General features: G+C 38.8%; 1 protein-coding gene across 1 annotated transcript in view; it reads right to left on the reverse strand.

The window, feature by feature from the left end:
* MYLK (myosin light chain kinase) overlaps positions 1–22339 on the reverse strand; it is a 224807-nt gene that overhangs the window by 2322 nt on the left and 200146 nt on the right. Inside the window, 6 exon segments of the mRNA XM_061469756.1 lie at positions 1599–1718; positions 2612–2741; positions 3951–4074; positions 5848–6000; positions 13491–13614; positions 18190–18407. Of these exon segments, the coding sequence (XP_061325740.1) occupies positions 1599–1718; positions 2612–2741; positions 3951–4074; positions 5848–6000; positions 13491–13614; positions 18190–18407 (869 nt within the window).

Raw genomic sequence — 22339 nt, forward strand, 5'->3', positions numbered from 1 at the left:
CACTGAGGTACTCACTGAATTCATCTTTCCACTACTTTAGCAGTGGCTGCAGACAGCTTTTTGTGTGTCTGGGACTGCTGCCGGTGAGGGACTCCTGACAACATATTTGAGGCTTACCTGACATTGCAGCTTTTGTGTAAACCACAGTTCCCAACACCAAGGTCTAGAATTTCAACGGTAAGATGTTTCAGACAACAAATTAATATCCTTCTCAGGTTGCTTTATTGTGGCTATTCTGAATCTTCCTCCTCCTAAAGTGCTGTACAGTGACCATGGTGCTCCCATTTCTGTCTGTGTTTGTTGGGATAAGCAAGGCAGTCTAAGAAAAGCATTTTGATTATGCATCTCAACAGGAGTTTTGGAACCTTTTGTGAAGCAAATGGTTTGCTGTACTCAAAGCCTCCAGAGCAGGGCTGTACAATACGTGCTGGAGAACAATCCCTTATACAGTACTCTTGGCTGCTGTAACGAATTGAAGGCTTGTTGCCTCCGCCAGGTTCTAGTCTGTGATGGGAGGATGACTTCCCACAGAGCAGAAATAATCCCTAATACACCATGAAGATTACATCAATACACTGAAAAGTCTGGAACATCAGCATGGTGCATCTATGTATTTTATTCCATGCAGTACTTAGGCACATACCCCTCACGCTGAGCATCCATCAGCAACAATAATCCATCCTCACATCTCCGCTGTGAGGTGGCAAACACAGGCAGTGAAAGACATTAGGGGCACAGAAACAAACAAGCAGAAGGCCAGTGAGGCAGTTTCTGAACCTCATTTTGGGAGTAGAAATTGTCTAAAACATGCAGAATGGTCCTGACCATTTTGTTTTAACAGCTCTTCTCTTCCTAATTGCTAGTTTCCATCCATACAGCATCCATACAGCAGCTTCAATTGAATTGCAAGAGAAGTGCTAGCAGTCTTGGCCTTCAAACTACTCAGCTGACCAAGCCCAAGCTCCTTAACTGCCTTCTCATAAGCTTACTCTTCCTATCTGCATATTCCAGTCTGAGTTTTCTTTCTTGAATTTGTAAGTTAAAACCCCAAACAACAGTGCAGTATTTTCTAGATATTATTTTTGTAACTAGCACAACGATGCTGTCGTTCCTTCTCATGCAAATACACTGTTAGGGAGCTCTTTGCCTGTACTACAAAGTCTGTATGGCTTACAATTATCTTGAGGTCACCTGAAAGTTGCCTGTCATTTCAGACAAGTGACTTCCTGCTTATTCTTGGTTTCTGGTTAGCATTCTCTAAGAGTATACTTTTGCAATTTTATGGTACTACATTGCATCTTGTTTTATTGTTTCTGCCCTCAAAAATCATCTTACTGTTCCTACTTGCTATGCTGAATTTGTGATTCACACATTGACTTTTGGAGTCCGCTGTTCTGTGGCAAGCACAGAACAAGCCCTTGCAGCTCTGAATAATTTCTGTTACTGTACCACATTCATGCTGTGACATGCAGATAAAAGCGAAATGGCACCAGCTCAACAATAATACAGAAAAAAAACCCTGATAAAGTTAAACAGCAGCACAATGCAGAGAGCTGGCAAGGAAGGACAAAAAGAAAGAGATACGCTAATCAAAGTACCTTCAATTTTGCAGTCAAATCTAGCAGCACTTCCTTCCACAACCTCCATGTCAAGGATTGTTTTAGTAAAATATGGCTTTACATGGGGCTTTTCTTCAGCCACTTCTTCAAGGAAAGCATCTGGAGAAGAGGGAAGAGATAGTTAATGATTTTACAGGGCATGTTCTCAAAAAGATGCATTTTCATTTTTAATTACCAGCTGGTAATGAAAGCATCTTCTATTTTACTTAATTCTGTAAGGCTAATGGGATAGTGAGGGCAGTAGCTGCTTAGTTCTGTGCCAATCTTTCGCAGCCGGAGGAAGATCCAGGCCATAAATAGAAGGAAATTGAAATGCAGGCCACCACGCTACAAATCATCTTTATTTTTTCCTTGAATTTGTTTGTAACCAAATCTGGACTTTTGCTAGTCAGAGGGGCAATGAGTTCAGCTTGTGTCAGGCCCGCAGTCTATGTGGATATGTCAAAGCGACCTTCTTGATTTTCAGAAGTGTCACACATTTGCACCTCTGACTAGTGCACACCACCAATCCACATTTCAAATGGAGACCTAAGGGAATAATGCAGACCCATTGGGACTTTTTCTTAAAATGTCCCTGTGTGAGGAGCATGGTTAATGCAAAGTACATGTCTTGGTTACAGCAAGTGTTAATACTTCATTGCTTGCTCCCTTGCATGAGAAGGCAATACATCACTGTAATCTTTATATAAACATGCATTCCCAAACTGACAGAATGTGCAGCTGACAAATCTGCCTTAATTCTTTGGCTTTAAAAAGGCAAGAGTTTACTGCCTGTATTTATACAGGGGCATTTTCAGTAGCAGAACAATATGAAAACGATTTTTTTTTAATAATTTCTTAAAAATAAAAAGGGGGGGGGGGAAGAAAGAAAAAGAGCGAGAGAGAGCATGCACGAATAACTAACTTGCTGATTGGTCTCTAGTACTTTACTAGAAGTTTTAGTAAGACTGATTCAGAGAGAGGTAAAAATAGGGTGCAGCAAAATTCCTTACCTTCATTCTCTACTTTGTCTGCATTTATAGGGCTGGTGGGCGAGCTCCCAGAGGCCTTCCTCCCACTCATACCAGAAATCATTGCCATGGATGAAAGTCTTCCTATTGCTCGGACAGCATGGCCTGTTTTCTAAGACATAACATAAAAGGCTTCTATCAATACAGTCCAACAGGCATGTGATTTTCTGTAACAATCGTGCTTCGGACAAATTATCTGGGATCTCTGCAAACCTCGCTGGAATTGTTGGACAAACTGCTTATATATAGCTGTGTTGTTTTAGGAGAGACAGAGCAGGCTGGTCTGAATTACCAAATTTAGTTGCAGATATAAACTTCCTCTGATGAACTCATACCTAAATGAATGTCTCTTTTAGCTGTGGATAAAACGTACTGTGCGAGAGGAGGGCCAGCAAAAAAGCTATGTCCTGTTTAACTGGAACTTCACTCTGGTGGCGGACAGCTCTCTCGACAGCCATATGGGCTGGACTGAGTTTCATCAAGGATGAATAACCAGCTAATATGAAATGAATGAGAAAGTACCATCTGCATGATGGAAGCAGACCTCTGACAGGCTCGAGAATCAACCACGAGGATACTAAAATATATTTGCACTACCTTGACTCTAGTACAGACATGTATATTTTTGGACAGCTTGCATGAGCTCCTAAGAAACATGTACAGTAGAATGTAAGAGGAAATGTAAGGTAGATTTACATAATTTAATGTTTTGTAGGCTACTCAAAAGGCTGGATCCAGGATTTTATGTCAACTCCCCTAGCTATCAGAATGGCACAGATGAGCCTGCTACAACAGTTTCAGCATTAAGAAAAAAGAAGATATGAAGACCAAATACATCAATGAAAATTATAAAACCATTTGACCAAATCCATGAGAAACTTGCTGCTCCAACAGGACATAACTACTGGCTTAGGAGAATGAGACTACCACAAAATGAGGTGGCTTTAAAAGAGGCCAGGTGGGTAAGCTTTTCCCTAGCTGTTCAGGTTTGTTAAGGATAATTTAATCCCCCAGCCCTCAGTGGCATGGAGAGGGCAGGAAGAAGAGATGGCCAGACCCCCAGAAGAACAGGTAAAACTGTACTTCAACTCAGATGCCTTTAGTAGCCCAAAATGGAATCATCAGGTGTCATATATATATACAGCCATGCACCCTCCTACTGCTCGCCTGTAGAAACCAAACCTGCTTTACTGCATTCATACTCTCGAGTTTTCACCACCAACAGAAACCACCTGGCATGACATGTTTCTCAGAATTATAAACATTAGAAATAAAGAGACTTATTAGGATAACTAGCCCAATTCTATGTCTTCTTCATTACCTGCCATTTTCTTCTGGCCATATATTTCTTCATCCTATCTTTGGAAAGTTTTTTGGCTTCCATGGTTTTGGTGTCTTTTTGCAGCCAAGGGTGCTGAAGACATTGAGTACAATTTAACCGACTCCTGTTTTTATATAGAAAGACTGGTCAGTATTGCCATTAACCACAGCTGAAACTAGCCGCTGTAACTTTATTTTGCTCTCTCTTTTACAAAACCTGATTTTTTCTGTTTCCTAAATTTAGCAACATAGATCACATGGCACTGCTTTCCCAGCCATGCTTATTTCTTAAACTCATTTCCACAATTTCTGTACATTTTTCTGAGAGAAAACTGTGCATTTTTAAGTGTTAATAAAACATTATAAAACAAAGCACGAAAAGCCATATGTTTTAGGCGTGGAACACATTCAGCAGAGCCACAGTGGTAATGATTCAGCTGCCTGATGCTGGCAGAACCCTGTCCCAGATTTCCTCTCTGTTACTTACAGAGATTTCGCCTTTCCCTTCACTTGATACCCTCCTTCCTTGCAGCCTTGAACATTTAACAAAACAGTAATGTCCAAATCTCTACTCAAGCCACACCTATTCTTCACTTTGTTCATGGTACACAGATATATAATCCTCTGTTCTCCAGCCATCTGACTGCAAACTTGTTGGAAGAAGTATGTTTGTCAGAGCAATCCCAGGCACAGCTACAGGTTGGGCAAAGAAGAGATTCAGAGCAGCCCCGCGGAGAAGGACTTGAGGGTGTTGGTTGATGAGAAAATGAACATGAGCCGGCTTCAGTGTGCGCTTGCAGTCCAGAAAGCCAACCGTATCCTGGGCTGCATCAAAAGGAGTGTGACCAGCAGGTCGAAGGAGGTGATCCTGCCCCTCTACTCTGCTCTTGTGAGACCTCACTTGGAGTATCATGTGCAGTTCTGGTGTCCTCAACATAAAAAGGACACGGAACTGTTGGAACAAGTCCAGAGGAGGGTCACGAGGATGATCAGGGGACTGGAGCACCTCCCGTATGAAGACAGGCTGAGAAGGTTGGGGCTGCTCAGCCTGGAGAAGAGAAGGCTGCATGGAGACCTCATAGCAGCCTTCCAGTAACTGAAGGGGGCCTATAGGGATGCTGGGGAGGGACTCTTCATCAGGGACTGTAGTGATAGGACAAGGGGTAATGGGTTCAAACTTAAACAGGGGAAGTTTAGATTGGATATAAGGAAGAAGTTCTTTACTGTGAGGGTGGTGAGGCACTGGAATAGGTTGCCCAAGGAAGTTGTGAATGCTCCATCCCTGGCAGTGTTCAAGGCCAGGCTGGACAGAGCCTTGGGTGACATGTTTTAGTGTGAGGTGTCCCTGCCCATGGCAGGGGGGTTGGAACCGAATGATCTTAAGGTCCTTTCCAACCCTAACTATTCTATGATTTTATGTATTCTTCCCTTCTTTGTTCAGTCTGCTGTAAAGAGGGTTTGCCACTCTGATTTTTTTTTCTTGCCCAATTACTAGATTTGTAGGAAAGCTGCCTACTCACAGGGACAGCACTTAAAAGCAACACATGGAAATAAATCTGGTAAAATTGCAACCCATTCAGATCAAGATGTGTCATGCTGGAATCTGTCACACAACTGTGAAGATCACAGTAGCCACACAAAACCTCCGTGTGCATCTTGCTCAAGGGAAAGGAAAAGCAGAATGAGCAGGCGGTTAAAAGAAAGTGTTACATTCAGATCCTGCGCCCCGCATGTAACGTAAATGAGAGCTGCACACAGAGACAGACGGGCACACAGAGCTCCTTATAAAGTATTGCCAGAGGTGCCTGTGTCAACATGGAGATTCACAGTGGGGAAACAAGAATGGCAAGTTCCACTAAATGCAAACATAGAAAGTGTATCAAGTCTGACAGCTTTACTTCATATCTTTCTTTAGTAGATTGCTGATAAAGTCCTTGGCATCATCAGAAATTTCATCAAAAGCCTCATCATCAAAATCCCACGTTGCTGAAGTAACATTGGCTAGGGTTTCGTTGTCGTTGTCTCCCATGAAAGGAGAAAGTCCACTGACCCTGGGGACAGAATAGATAGACAGACACAAAACAAACAATGTAAATTTGCAAGTTATCAGAGGAGCAAATTAAGATTGTGTGTGACATCTCTGCTGCTCTGCAGATCTTTATCAGTGAAAGCTTCCTTTAAAAAAAAAAACAACAAAAAGGACTCAAAGCTAACTCCAAATGGTTTTATAGGAAGGAAAACAGAGTTTTGACTGCAAAACTGAAAGGAAATTTTTGCTTTTTCTTTCTTTTATAGGAAGACATTTTTTAGGTGAGAGCTAGAATTATGTGGAAGTTGAGCCTACTAATTTGTTAAATGATTTGTCTAGTTCTGCATAGCTAATACTTCAATTTTCACACCAAATTCAGCTGAATAGCTCTTTTTTTCTGTTTTTGTTTTTGTTTTTTTTTTTCCTGGTGCTTTCAGAATTACTTTGCTGCCTTTACTGTCAAACCCAGTTCTTTTGTACATTTTATTCCATTTACTCCTGCCGAGAGAGCCCAAGATGAAAGATGCGTAATGAAATCATGAAATCCATGGATATTTTGTAAACAAAACCACCTTGAATTATCTAGGCAGATAAAACAGTGCTACATCACTGCAGGCTGTAGAGTTATGCAAATGCATCAAAAAGTAATTTGATCTTTATGTTCTCAATCTGTCATGATGATGCAAGAAATGGAAATAATACTCTATTACCTAAGTTGAGCTTCCAAGGCTTTTTACTCAACATAACTGATAAATTGCCACTGAAAGGCAATTTCAGAACATCATTTGGTGTCATTTTTGGAGAGTATCTTTCTCCAGTCACGCTCTGTCCTTTATGACACTGTGTCTTTCTGCATCCAGATACTTTTGATTTCTTTATATATCATCCTGTCAGTAAAAACTTTAAAGTGACAGATTGCTTATTCCTTAGAACTACAAATTACTTAGGTTTTCAGGTCTTCTTCCTGACATGCAATTTCCATAATAACCTATTCTTTGTGAAATTTTACGAAGTTTAGTTGCTTTCTCTGTACAATCATATTAACCAGTTAAAACAACCAGTTACAGTTCAAAAGTAGTACATTAAAAAAAAAAAACAGAAAAGTAAGTGGAACTTATTAGGGTTCTGTAAATAGTATATGGACAAAATAATATATGAGTATCATGATGCTACTGAATATCACAGAACAAACTGGTAGAAAAAGATATTAATATCAAAGTGGGCTACTAGATTAATAATATAATCTCCTCCCCAAAAATTATTTTGCTACCCTTTTGTTACGAATTACATTCAAAATCTGATTTGGAATTTGTTCCTAAGGATTTTCTTCCTATAAGCAAAGCAGAAACAGACACTGTTTGAAGCCTCAGACAAAGCAGATACTAAATCTTTTACCATTTCTGGAAGTTGTGTGCAGTACAGCAGTCTAGAAACTTAGTGTCTACTTCAGATACTTGATGGTAATAATACATGAGATGATGATAAAAAGTTTGTTTCTTCTCAGCCAGAAAAAGGTAAATCAGAACAGAAGGTATTTTCTGTCTTCCTATTATATGGGCTGAATTCAAATGCAACAGGAAAACACGACTTTATAAATGTATAAGGTGGCATTTATGAACATGTATTAGGTGCGAATTACAGAAAGCTGAAAGATTAAGGTACCAAAAAATGTGCACAGAAACCAACTTTATCACAATTGTTCTCTTTGACACTTACTTTACTGGAAGAGACAAGGTTTATGCCTGATAGTGCTGGAAAGCTGGCATAGCTGCAGAACAGGGAGACTCTGCTCTGCTCTCATGCATATCAGCTGTCATGGCCAGGTGAATCATTAAAGTGAAATATCTGTTCTGGAATCTGCAAAGTACTCCTTCAGGGCCTTAAACCTAGCTCTACTCCAATATTTAAGATTTTCCTATTTATGACAATGTCATCATTCTCTATAATGTTTTAGAAAGTGAAAAAGAAATCTCATCCACACTGCAGTGTGAAGTTTTAAGAGTTCTGTCTGAGTACCAAATACTGATTGCTAAGTGTCTCATTTATGACTATCTAAGTAAGTATGATAATCTCAGGCAGTTCAGCAGCTGCTTTTAGCATATACAATGAAGGGTATGTGAAAGTATTTCTTTAGTTCACTGTCAATATAGGAGATGCACGTCTTTGCTTCATCCAGTTGAGCTTCCAGAGAACACACACTTTGGTAGCCAGAACAAAACCAATCCCATTTCCCTCCAGTACTTGATTGAAGTATGTCAAGGGCAACCTCTGCATAGTATTACCACAAATAGCATTGTGCAGCTCATGTGCTACATTAGATACATTTTGGCCTATTTTCAGAGATTGAAGCTGCAGTGTTGAGAGACCATTTCCATGCTAAAAAGACTGCTACAGGTAGAGAGGCATTGCTTCTTGTGGAAATACCACTGCTCCACACTGCCAGAAGAGGCAGTGCTTAAAAAGGCATCCAGCTTCCTGGGCAAAGAGATACTGCATGTCACACACAGCTTTTGAGGGATGAGGGTAAATAAAAAGAGATTAGAGAGGAAAACAAACAAATAACTGTGGCTGTTTTAGCTGCCTTAAAAAAAATAAATTGCATGACAGAATTCTTTGCTAAAATCTGAAATACTATAGTAGGATTGACCCATCCCATGCATTTGGTAAATTACCACGTGAGTATAGGTTAAGCCTCCACTCACTTCGTTGCAAACACTGGTGTAACTGTACCCATTCAAATGTTTCAATGAACCTATTTTCATATTTCTGAATGTGCTGTTGCAAATGTATAAGGCTGAAATAATTTTTTCTCTTTACCACAGTTCCACACTGTGAATCAGTTGCCTTGTCATGGAAATACTTGAATGGAGAACTAGATCTTTGTCTGTAGTGAAAAAATAAAATCCAGCAACTATTGTGGATTATAAGCATAAATTTGTATCTTTAGAGTAAATTTTACAGACTCGAGTCTTTTTGTTCATTTCTTACTAGCCATTTAAAGTAATAATGGCCCAGAAACTCTTTTGACAGATTGTGGAAACAATTTCTTTTTGGAATGCTGAAGCTAAGTGATAAAGATGAGCTACTGCTACAGAAAATTAATATTGAGCTTACACTGCAAAGTTACTCCTAGACAAGCAGCAAGTTGTTGACTGAAAACATTTTTCCAGCTACTTAAGCAAGCATCTTCCTGGCATGTTAAGAACCATTTGTTTAGAAAATCTTACACAGTTTCCACTTCTAAATAAAGAAGCTACTTTACCCTGCAGAAGTTCCTAGACCATTTATTGGTCTGTTTTAACAAAGCTCTGAGTACAGATTTAGAAATGTTAAGATCAAAACGGTTCAGTGCGGTTGCTGGTGTCATTGCCTATGTAACAAGCACTTGGAAATCTTTGTATTAAGACAAGTTTGCTGCATAGCCAAAAAAGTCAGACTCTGAGCATTTCTCGCAAACAGTGCTTGCAGCACCAACTGATTTGGGTTGATGACAATTTGCATTGCATTAGCAGTGAAAAAAAGTAACAGATCTTAGTATGAAGAGTACTACCTGCTTCTGATAAATCTGTGCAGGTCATGTCAAATAAGCACGTGATAATGCCTGCACCCTGGAGATTATGTAGTAATTGCAGTACTTTACAAGGGAAAAAACACAAATAAATAGTCTCAGGGTACTTTGTGGGGGATGCGCATCCACTGGACAAAACCACCTTTTCCTTAGCTGAGGGCTGGCTGACTCCCACACTGGTTGTCTCATGGAAGAATCAGGCCACTGAACCCAGGTAAAAGAAGACAGCTCATTGCTGGAGGAAGGGATGCAACTCTGTTCTCATCCTTTTTTTATGTGCCCAGCGGATTAATGAGAAATCACAATTTGCCAGTGCCGGTGAACAAATAATTCATTTTCTGTTGAGCAGCATAGTCATGACATTAAAGCCCTCCTAACTTGCTTTATTGAAAGAACAAGGAGTGCTCTCTCATCTTTATATTAATGAGGCTTAAATTTTTAATGTGACATTGACCCAAATGTAAGCCAGCAGCATGGGTGTCTTGCCTTACCAAAGTCCCAAGTCAGCACACACAAAAGATGAATGATGCCTGAAGATCTTTTAACCAACGCAAACTACCAAACAAAGGAGGAATAACAGCCCTGATGAATAACCCAATAGATAAAAAGGAAAGGGAATGTTTGAAGAATCAGGGTGTGTGTTATTAGGAAGGAGTTGAAGGAAAAGAGTACACAGCAAGATCAAATGTGATATTAAAACCCAGCCTAAGATACAGCACAGTAATAAAATATTAATCAACAGAGATCAACTACTCTGAAAAGATATACACTGCCTGGCACTGATAAAACAAGAAGAACTAGTAGAAATCAGGCAGAGGTTTGAATCAGCCACAGTCAAATCCTCACAGAAACAAGTCAGATTCTCCTGTGACAGAAGTGTTATCCACTTTCAATGTACATACATGCAAGGCTGAAATCATAGACTGAAAATTGGCGTGCATTAAAAATAGAACTTAGAAATTGTTTCAGATTACTAAATATTTGAAACACTGGCTATCCAAATGGATCATCAGAAAAGAACTAGAAACAGAAGGAAAAAAACCCAACCCCAAACCCAAATTCAGCAATGGCCAGATGAATAAATTGGACAGAAAGAGCTGGAAAGAATTCAGGACTTTTAAGCTTCATTAGATAAAGATTACTGTGAATGCAAAAAGAAGCACTGAAATAGACATAGATAGAGATGATATATACAAGATATAGTATTTGTGGCCTGTTACTTCAAAGGCAAAAGATCAACTTAAGTATTTAGGACAGTACTGTGATGCAGAACAGGACAGAGAAGAAGATAAAAGTGGAAAAAACATGGAGTGGAGAATACAAATAGAGAAGTTTAAGGAAGAACAAAGACTGATGAAGAGACAGGACTGAATCAGTTGTCCACAAAGATGAAGAGGATTTAACGTGTAGCTTAGAAATGTGGAAAGGGAACCCATGAGCCGTAGTGTGGAATTAAGTCAGTCATGCCATAAGGGAGACAGATGCAACATCTTAACAGCGCAATATCTGTACTTGTGCCTACACACCAGAAAGCTGTTTTGCTGCAGGGTTTTGGAGGAGTGCTGTCACCCTCTTTCCTACTTGAGATTACATCCCACCCATCTATTCTTCTACAGGGAAAACCCTTCAAACACAGAGATCTCTTCAGCAGCTCCTTCCTAAACCTGGTTTGTATTCATTGTTTTACAGCACATAATGGAAACACACTGTCTTTCTAGGCAGGTTACAGGTCTCTCAGCACTCTAGAATCATACCTTGAAAGAGGTGTTATGTCAAGCCATGCAAAGCATGCTTCCTGCTGCTTCTCTTAGGACATGTGATGGACACAGCAGCTTTTGGCCATCAGCTGCATGCAGCAGACCTGCATTTAAGCGCAGTGCTGCTGCAGTGCTTGCCTCTTCCTTCATGGCCTCACCATGTCAGGGGAGAGGGGGTGCAAATGCTGTTACAAGCACTGTGATGGTATGTGAGACAGACGCCAAATAAGTGACTCTTGCACTTTGTGCATGACATTTGGCAGTTCTGAGCATATACTCAGAACAGAGAAGCAGAGCTACAGCTAGAAAGAGATGCAGTTCTCAATGACTTTTATTTGCATTCTGTAAGGATGATGTGATGGTCCATTTTGGATAATGGCTCATAGTTGTGAATCCACAAAAACAGCTGGGCTTTAAAGAAGTGTAGACAGATTGGGAGCCTGTCACTCTGGGGTGGAGAGGGAAATTCCAAGTGATGACTCACGGGTCTTTCCTAACTTCTATTACTTTATTCTTGTGGCAAGAAAGACAAAAGCTGATTACTACTAATAATTACTGTGGCAACAGCTATGCATAAAAGGTGCATAAAAATAAACTTTCAATTGCATTTGGGTAACGTAGCTTTCCAATCTTGAGATGTAAAATGAGCTTAAAGACACTTTAGCAAACAAACACATAATTTCATAATATGCTTCACAGGCATATTGGGTCATCTGAATCAAAGGTAACAACACCCCAGCCCCATCAGCTGAACATTACAGCATCCAAATATCTTACTTCTGGTGACATAGAGAAGCTGGGTAGAAGCAGTTCTGCCACCACTGGCAGACTGGTCTTTGGCAAGACATTTCACCTTTTCTCCATCTGTTTTGCCTGCTCCCTTTGCCTTGTCTACTGAGATGATGTCAAATGTTCTCCAGCACGTATCGTAATGGAGCAGCAACCCTGGTCGCATACCCTAGAAGCATACACAACTGCTATCACCGATTATTTGCCTCGGTTGTCTGGCATGTCACTGTTTATACTGTGAACGCACAAAAACTGTCATATACTTTGATAACAAATGACAGCAAAAGACGTTAAACTCCCAAATGTGCGCCTAACACTCGTTCATGTTTTATTCCTTAGCGTCTGAGGGGCCTCTAGGGGGCAATGCAGCACTGATGTAACTGTTGGGTTTTCCGTTGCTGTGCAGGCGGTCTGGGATCTCCATGCTCCTCTTCAGTGCTCCGTAACTCAGGAGGCCTCAAAAACTAGAGAAATAAATGAATTCGCCATCTGAGCACTGCCTGTGTGGTCTACATTATTCAGACTACAGAGTGACCCAAACGAGGTTTCAAGATCTAGGAAAAAATGCTGGAAGTGAATAGAAAATAAAGGTCCTGTAAATAAACTGGCAGAGTGAAGTGACCTTGAAGAGCGTAGCACACTTCACATAAGAAACAGAAGATAACAGAAACATTCAAAGTCTTTGCTGGGAATAAGAGAGTTGATGTAGTAGCTTTTGCACAGGACAAGAAGGAAAATTATGTTGCTTAGTTTGGAAATGAGAAGAGTATGAGAACTGACAAGGCAAGCAGAATTATGGAAGAACTGGGTAAAGATGAGGCAAACAACTGTGCACTGCCAGGTGCAAGAGCTGCAACTAACCATCCTCTAAAATATTTCCATGCTCTTGATCCATGCTGCTTATAAATTGTATTAATCCTGTGGTTTGTTTTTAGTAATAAATTAAAATGCACTGTGAACAGAGAAGGTAATGCTGGGATACTTCAGTCTGTCTCACAAGGAATACAATCTGAATAAGACAACCCCAACATTTCACCAAAAATTTCACACTGGGAATAAAAGAATGGAAATTATCATGCCCAAACATTTATTTTTAGCATCTGTGAAGGAAAAATAGTTTAAAATTAATCATAAAATACTCTCACATTGTCTTTTTAAATGAGATGAAGCATTGCTCTTCATGATGTAAGATGTACAACACTAAATGACTGGATTTCCAGAACTGCTGGTTCTGCAGTTTGCCAGTTGCACCCTTCAGAGAACAGAGAATTTTTATTAAACATGCTGGAGCATGTTTATAATACAAAAGGTTGAAAATTGGAGAAGAATTCAGAAGTTGATGGAAATTTTGTATGTTCAGCAACTGTCAGGATTTGTGTTTATAGCAAAGATACTCACAAGATGTAGCAGATAACTCCTATACTCCACATATCCGTTTCGTATCCAATAGGTTCATAGTTTATAACTTCTGGAGCCACAAACTCAGGTGTCCCAAAGAGAACTTTTAGAGAACCTGCATTTTCTGTGAAGAATGCAAGAGAAAACATTAACTGCTACATACAGTTTTTCTTTAAATAGAAAACCCCCACAATTATTCCACAGTGACATGAAAACCAGTTTGGTTTCATATTTGTGACTTTGTGGATGCTTCTAAAAGGGTCTACAATAAAGCTAATGCTAGTAATATGAGCTGAAAGAATGAGGTCATGGGACACATGAGCTCACTCTTTCTTGTGTTGACCCACCAGTATTGCTCTACTGGAAAATACAGTGATGAAGGTGGAATAACCTCTTTATAACCTAGTATTGCCAGTTTATGCTGCCAGTGTGCAACTGTGAATGATATGTCTAACTTGTAGTCGTAGTGCGAAACACAAGTCATTTAGATAGAAATTATTTAGATAATGCAATTAGCAATTGCATTATGTTTATCTTTTGTGCAAGAGTTGCATCCAGATTAGGCACAGTAGAATCACATTATGAGAACTCATGCCTTCCCCTAAGAGATTATAACTTTACCAAACCAGATCTGAATGGGAAGAATTACAGATGTAACAGATTCCAATCCTGCTCTTGTTAAGGTTACCACAAGTGTAGAAATTTGAAGCACTATAATCAAAAGAAAAGCTTAAAAAGACCTCAAAACCCAGCAGGTCAAAGTTTTGAGAAGCCTACAGTAGAAGCTACTTGTCCACAACACTGGAGCTTTGCAGAATATTTTTATTTACCAGCTCTTGCTCTCCCAAGTTTTGCAACATAAATGCTGATCCCAGTACTGACTCCACACCTACAGTTACCTCCACTAAAACATTGAAAGCTGTTCAGCCATTTCATAAGATGCAACCATATGCCCAAGTTAGTACTCTTTCAAGGTATGCAAATCTCCAGTTTACCAGATGAAAATTGAAGGTTATGTGAGATTAATAACTTGCCTAATAATTGAAGAGCATGCTTGAGACAACTTTCAAGCACTACAATGGTAATTCACTCACAATCATGCCAGTTTCGCATTTTAAATGCTGTGAAATCCTTGCTCTTCTCAGGTATGGTGATAGTAAATTAAATACAGGAACCTCATTTTCACACGTTATCCCTGCTTTCAGAGACCCCTCCATGCAGAAAGTACCCATTTCTAGAGACACAGACAGAAGAAAGCCAGGGATCAGCCCTAGGAAACCCCCTGGGCCATCCCGTGCAAGTTCACCAACATCAAGTCCTTCCTGCCAGATGTCTGTCTAGCCTTTAAAAAGCACATTCAAGAGCTGTTCCTCAATACCCTTACACTCACATAACTAGAATTTTCTTACCCCCCCCCAACCAAAAATAAGATTCTTTCCCTAATATCCAGTCTAAACTGAGAGCCTAAAACAAGAGCAATGTCTTCCCCACAGTGTGTAAGTAAGGAGTGAGAGATCATCCTTCATTTTCTAAGCACAGACGGGAAGCCTCAGATCCCATCTTCCCATTTGCCTTCTCTTTTCTCTTTAGGTCAACACCTACATTTTTTCCCAACTGTCCTTATGAAAAATTATTGAAATTTGTCACAAAGTATCTATTTTCTGAAAGCTTCGTCATGATCATCCAAATCTCAGGCTCAGATTTTTACATCCAAGTTTGGAAGCTTTTCTGTGCACTGTGTAAACTACCATGAGCCACTGTGTATGCAAAAGGCTGGTGTATGAAATGTGCTGCCCATAGGTCAGAGAAATGTTTTTTTGAAAACATGGCATTTGAGTGCAAGCATACAACGTGAAACAACTGATAGTGTTTCTGTTTATAAATGAAAAAAATAAAGGAATAGACCTTTTCAGTGCAATAATATGTCAAATCTTTACCCAGCCGTTTAGAAGCTTGGTATACAAGTAAGATCTCTGTTTGGATATTCCTTAGTTCAGATAGAAAGCTGACAAGCTAGCTGGAAAGGGTTGCTGAAACTGTGTATAATCAACTGATTAAAAAAACCCTTTACAGTACTCAAAACCCATTCCCTTTTCTCCTCAAGAAGTTTATCTTAAACAATTTTCTGCATGTGTTCCTCAGCACACCAAAAAAGGTCAGGAAAATATCCCTCTGCAGCTTTGGTATTTCCTGACAGTGCAAGAGAACTAATTAGCTGCAGGAGATGACTGCAGAAGGAGCTGATTCTAATTCCTTTAAAACTGATCAAAACACTAAATATTTAGAGGCATTAATTTGCATGAGTTACAAAAAAGTAAATCTCAGAAGTGCAAAATCAGACACTGTTCCCTTCAGCAGTCCATTGGTTGAGCAGTTTCTGCTCAGTCAGGGTCAGCTCCATACTCTGAGGGACTGAAACCAAAGCCAAAGTGAATTTAAGTGCTAATTTCAATATCAGAAAGCTTGACGGAACACAAGTGGCAGAATGTGCCCTCAGCGCACTACATAAGACAATTGGAAAGAAGAGGGTACTTTCTGAGAAGTGTTTTGTCAATTTTTGTAAGTAAATGAAAGAGTAAAAATTGTTTTCTACTTTTGGAAAAAATCTGCTCTGAAATGTTACAAACATCTTCATGATTAACACAGTGCTTTTGCTTTATGGGCATGGCATGGGAGGATGCTTTCTCTTGCTATGGAAATGCCACATGCGCCAAGTTATCCAGAATGGCAGGCTGATGAAAGAAACAGCAAATGCCTATAATTTAACTTTGCAAGAATTATCAACTTATTAAGCCAAATGAATGTAAATTATTGTAAGATCAAAATCAGTGGCAGTGCCCATAGCTCTCATCCTTCTACATCAAGAAAAGCTATTTATAGGTTAGAGATTTAGTACATGTCATGACTGCAGCAGCTCAGCAGCTAGTGTCAGCCATGCAATACACAGCGATGCCACAAGATTAACAGAAAAATCTAAAGGGTGATGGCAATGAGCAGGCTACTGAAAATAGGATCTTCCTTTTGCTAAATGTGTGTTGAACTGTGAAGTTGAAACAATAGTTGAATAAATTCCTATAAAAAGGCCATTCTGTGGTTACATTGTATGTCTTGTTGAAATCCACTAAGTTCAGCAGTAAATACATAGTTTTCAGGCTGACAGCTGGGACATCATGGGATGGTTTTTCACACATCTCTGATAAAAAAAGTGCAGCACTGGAACTTACTTACCAGTTCATCTATTTCCTCAAAAAGAACAAAATCCAGTTCATGCTCCCAGAAAACTGTTGGTTCCATGCTGGTGAAGGAACATAAATGGCAACAATCTCTTTGTTTTGTTGGTTTTGTTTTTTTAATGAATGAAATAAACACCTTATCTCAGAGCTCGCAGCGTCCCTGAGACCAAGATTCATGCAACTTCTGGAGTTGAACATCATCTAAAAATCCCCTATTCATTCATCATACCATTTTTGGTTTGTTTTAGTAAAATAATATTCTTGGGTATGCAGTAGTCTGTTACTAAGTGTGAAAAGAAGTAGGATGAACAGCATGCAGGCAAGTAACAAAATCCAGAAGGCTGTAATTCCAAACTGCACTCTTACAGAAAACATTCATTGTTCTACTTTTTAATAAGCATTATTTTGTTTAAAGAGGGATGGCAAAACACAACTAAGAATTTAGCTGTGGGCCCCTTTATGTAGAGAGCAGCAATTCATGAATTGTTCCAATCAATTTAATGGGAGAAGAGCCACAAATCTTGGCTCTCGCAGTGTGACAGGTTCATGAAGTATTTTAGTTCCTCTGAATTCGTGGAATGATTTTTTTCTCTTGTGAAAATACAAGATTTAAAAAAAATCAGTGTGTGATGTTGGTAATGTTTAACAGTAATAAGCACAACTGGAGGGCTGCTTTTTAGAGCTGAATTAATGCTGAGCAATACGAAGAAAAGAACCCTCCAGGGTGTTTGGATTTCAAATTGCAGAGCATGGTGAAAGTCCAAAATGGATGATAGGAAGCAGCTAAAAACAGCTTGGGAAGGAGAGGAGCTTGTCAAGTGGAACTTCCCCCCCTCAATCCATTGCATTATTTTTAAGTAGCACTATTTTATTTAAAAATTTTGAGCATGAACAAAACACATCTCTTTATACAATTCCTCCCTTGTTTAACATCTCAGGTAATAGGTTTCTATTTAGGATAAGAAATGATAAAACTAATGGGGAAATGTAAATTAAATGTAATTATTCGTATCTGAAAGGCTTCTAGAACATCACCTTAACTCTTATTGATACAAAATTTCAAGGATTTGTAGTATTAATGAAGATCAAGGTTTTGTTCTGTTTTTTTACAGTTAGAGAGTTAGTGGTTTATGGTTTCGTGTAGCAGCTATAAATATTTGTTAACATTACTACTACTGTATATTTCACCTTGTAATGTACAGGGATACCCTAGCCATAGAAACAAATGAGTAGACTGTATATTCTTCACTGCAAACTCCTCTTGCAGATGAGGTGCCCTACCCTCATTCTTAAATATCTTCTTTTTCCCTTTTCTATTTTTTTCCTAAACCTGTAACTCTTTATGGGAAACATACTATTTACTCTTTATATATAAAATATACAAAATAATATAATAGGAAGTATTAATTACTGTTTGTCCTACCCTTTTCCCCATGTCATATTGAAATAGGCAGAAAAGTCATTACCTAATCTTCTTGCAAGTCCAAAGTCAATGAGTTTGATACTTGTACCAGTCTTGTTGACACACATAATGTTTTCTGGCTTCAAATCCAAGTGGACAATACCCTGCTTATGGATGTACTGAACTCCTTCTGAAATCTGCTTCATATATTTAATGCACTCTCTCTCTGTCAGTTCAAAGTCTTCATCAATGATTCGTTCAAAGAGTTCTCCTCCAGAAACCCTATGAAAGGAAGAATAAAAAGAGGACTTCTGTAGCATTTTTATTTTGGGAGTAATCAAACTATTTCCTTTACAGAAATACAGATAATTCAAGCTTGCATTAGTCACTTGAGGACATAATCTGTGTTTTGCAATGGCATTTTCCATACACACAAGGATCACATATGAAGAATCACCTCCTTTGTGCAGTCTAAATCAATAGATTTTCTCCATTCTGAATTTCTTTCCCAGATTAGGACTATGAAACACACACTGGTATCCCAGGCAGGGATGTAGATTTACATCTGGCCTTTAGGATTCAGTCACCTGGAGCTGGGAGTAAAGTGTGTGCCATGTGATTGTCACCTTGCTGACATGTGTTTAGACACTGCTTGACTCACTGCTTCCTTTCTCCCGATGTTCTATCACTGCAAAGTGCTGAACCCAGGACAGCAAGTAACATAATTAAAAAAAACCCCTAAGATACATGGGATGGGTCCCAGGGAAAGAGGACAAAACTTCTATTAGAGGAGCAAAAATTTGGGAAGAAGGGAGATTGGGAATGACAAAGAAGGGCTGAAGAAGGAAATATTCAAAAATACGGTTAATTGGAATGCAAAGCTTAAAGGGTAAATTATTGACCCAAGTGAGCTCAGAGGGAATTTCCTCTTTAGCTATGACAGGGCAAGGATATAACCCACAGCTCTTTCAGTGCTGGTATTTTTAGCTGAGCCATCATTACACTCTTTATAGATCAAATCCATTTTTATGCTTATTTAAGATGTGAAATAATTGGTCTTTCCAGGGTAGAAGCTCCTGGATTAAACTGTTTGTGGAACTTAAGTGGGACATTTTTAACCTAGACATAGTCAAGCAAAATTTAAATCATGAGGGGTTTGTTTGTGTGTTTCTTTTTGTTTGGTTGGTTGCTTTTGGTTTGGTTTGGTTTTCTTTTAATTCTGAGTAATCACTCAACTGATTTATCTGATTATGTCCAAAGATGGGAAATATTTTTTGTATGCAGCAGGTGAATGACCCATACAAAAAGGAGCAAATGGTGAAGAGCAGCTTTGCTTTTAGAAGTCTGTTCTAAATTTAAATGCTTCATGGTCTTTATATGGCTTAATATTTTGCAGCATTCATGCTTATTGCCAAATGTAATTGCACATTTCAGTTACAGAAAAAAACCACACAACTGCAAACTGGGCTTGCAATGTTTGCAGGTTGGCAGGTATATGATTATATCCTTCATGTGCTAAACTGAAATTGAAACATCTGGAGTTCTGGACACATATCTTGCTTTGGTTATAAGATTTCAGAAAATATATAATTAGAAATGGTACTGCAGTTTCCTATTGACATGAAAATAGGAAGAAGAGCATATGCTTGACAAACTGAGAGGCTACATTGAATTATAGCATATATGTAACATAAAGTCATTAATATGGTTAAAGCTGTTGAATAAACAATTCTAGTAAGTTGGAGATCTAGTATTTTGTTACTCCAGTAAGATATTAACAGTAAGGAGGTGTTTATGAAAGCATCTGCATGCAAAATGGTTACATATCTGGAGCACTCTGATTTCAAATGATAACCATAATAATACTAAGAAGTACCAGCTGTTTTTTGACTACTTAACACAGAGAATGATGGCTTTTTTTTACTGTAAAAAGTGCCATACTTTTCAGATCCATAAAGCAAAAAAATTTCAGAAGTTGTACCATTGTTTCAAGCACCACTTTTTAGCATACTATTTGGACATTAACTACTGTTAATAAATATGCATTTTTTTATCCTTGGATCATTAGATCCTCTGGTAGCATCATAGATTAAATTGCAATTGCATTTTTAGAATACACATTTTGTATTCATATTCTGAGCCAAATCCAGTTTCATTTTTGCCAGGTTAGGAAGCTGAAATGAACCAATGCAGATTAGGTTCTATGTGTATACAGAAGTCAGCTTGCTTCCGACAGTCACAACTAGTTCAGAATCTAAATCTCTCATTCTTTACTGAATTCTCCTCTTTTCAGTTTTCTCTAGATGAGGAAAATATTCCTGTCTATAGAGTCACAGAATGCACAGTTTAAAAATACTTTATTAGAAGTTTTGGTCATGAAGGAGCAGTGGGAAGAATCTACCTTGGAGTTACCCAGGGCAAATACTCAACTGCATTTTAGTAAATCTCACTTCAAAAAAAGAGAAAACTCTTAGTGACTTGTGCCAGCTTAAATCACACCAGAGGAATGGAGTTTACTACTGATTTTTTTTCTTTAATAATCTTCATTTGCAATACAATAAACTTTTAATCTATGTCAAATTAAACTAACTTTCTGAAGTATGTAAAAACTCTGAGGCACTTAGCTCCTGCTGCTGAATGCCATTCACAACATGCTGCTATTTTTCAGATGTTCTTTTTCCACTGAGATGCTTGTTGTGGAGCCAGTATATTGCTATATTTGAAAAGGAAATGCCTGAGATGTGTCCCCAGTTTCCAGCAAAAGGCAGATGGGGTGGTTTCCAAGGAAAAGCACATCAAGAATTTGAATCTTTCTAGTGTTTGATTTTAAATGAATGATAAAAAATAGTGCATTTATTATAAATATGAAATCAAACAGTATAAAATAGTGGCATGAAAAATATTAAGAGAGGCTGAAGTTCAAAAAGTTTTGAGAAATATATGGGCATAAAATTAAAATCTTAGGATAAGTATCAGTTAGAAAAATCCAAAGGTGCTTTTCATTAATAGTGGAGGGGGAGCTGCTACATTCCAGTCACTGCTAAAATCTGGTTTCAAAGGAGGCTGATGGCAATTGAGCTTGATTTATGTGAAATCCGTGCATTTAGACTCTAATGGGAATAAGGAAAACAGCTTGGAGACTAAAAATTTTTGAAGGTATTTTCCACAACTTCTTTGATATTCAAAGAATTATTAGCTTAATAGCAAAACCAGAAATGATCCACCTGTGGCTGTCTAATAATACGGGTTCAGTGGCTGTGCTGGGACTGTGTCAAACAGGTATAGAGGCTGCCAAGAGTCATCTGACGCAAAGATGCCACACAAGCAACTGACTGCCCAGACCTGCTCCAGAGCAGGGACAGACTGCTACTACCTGCCCGCTGCTTGAAGAACCATTTCTCCTCCTGTCTTTGTATGGGGGTCAAAAGCCAGAAAAGTTGGTTACCCCAAACTAAAATCATACCCTAGTTAGACTGGTTAACAAAATCACTTTAGATTGCATTTTTCTATATTTTTAAAAGTAAAACCTCTTTGTTGGCAGGGGGTAACTAATGGAGTGTAAAGCCATATGCTATTCAAAGCTCTTTATACATTTCCTTGTTTTCCATTAGGTCTGCCAGATCCTAATTCCAGGCTAAGTAGGGCTCCCTTCCCTTACCATCAGCAGCTTGCTCAACTTCTGAACCTAAAAATAAAACCACTTTCTTGCACACAAGTTCCAAGGTTGTATAATGGCGATCCAGTCTCTGAAATGTGCTATAGGAGTTTGCACATAATCTAGGCAACTGCCAAGCGAGCAAAACAGACATATAGACTTTTGCTTCTAACAATTTATATCTTATTTAGCATTTCCAGCCAGCAAAACACCTGCTGCTGCTGCTTGCAGCAGACAGCACTTGAAGTAGATGTGGCAACAGAACAGTGACTGATGTAACTTTTTGGATAAAAAGCATCAGCACGGATCAGGATTTCATTTTCTTTCCAGCTGCTACTGCCACAAGTACTGGAGTCATACCAAGCAGGTGCATTATGGATGATGTAAACATTGGTCATGTTGGTCATTATTGTTTATGAAGTCTGACCATTACTTTCCATCCCATGCTGTGCTTTTCTTATAGTGAATTCTGGTGCATGAACATGTTCTGAACCTTCTTTTTGTTTTGATAAGTAAGTAACTGCTATTTTTAAATACAAAGATACCCGTCACAGGCCTG

This window comes from Pezoporus flaviventris, unplaced genomic scaffold (genome assembly GCF_033815535.1).
Source record: "Pezoporus flaviventris isolate CSIRO_AGI_PZ_B2104156 unplaced genomic scaffold, CSIRO_AGI_Pfla_v1 ptg000001l, whole genome shotgun sequence".
Taxonomy (NCBI): Eukaryota; Metazoa; Chordata; class Aves; order Psittaciformes; family Psittacidae; genus Pezoporus; species Pezoporus flaviventris.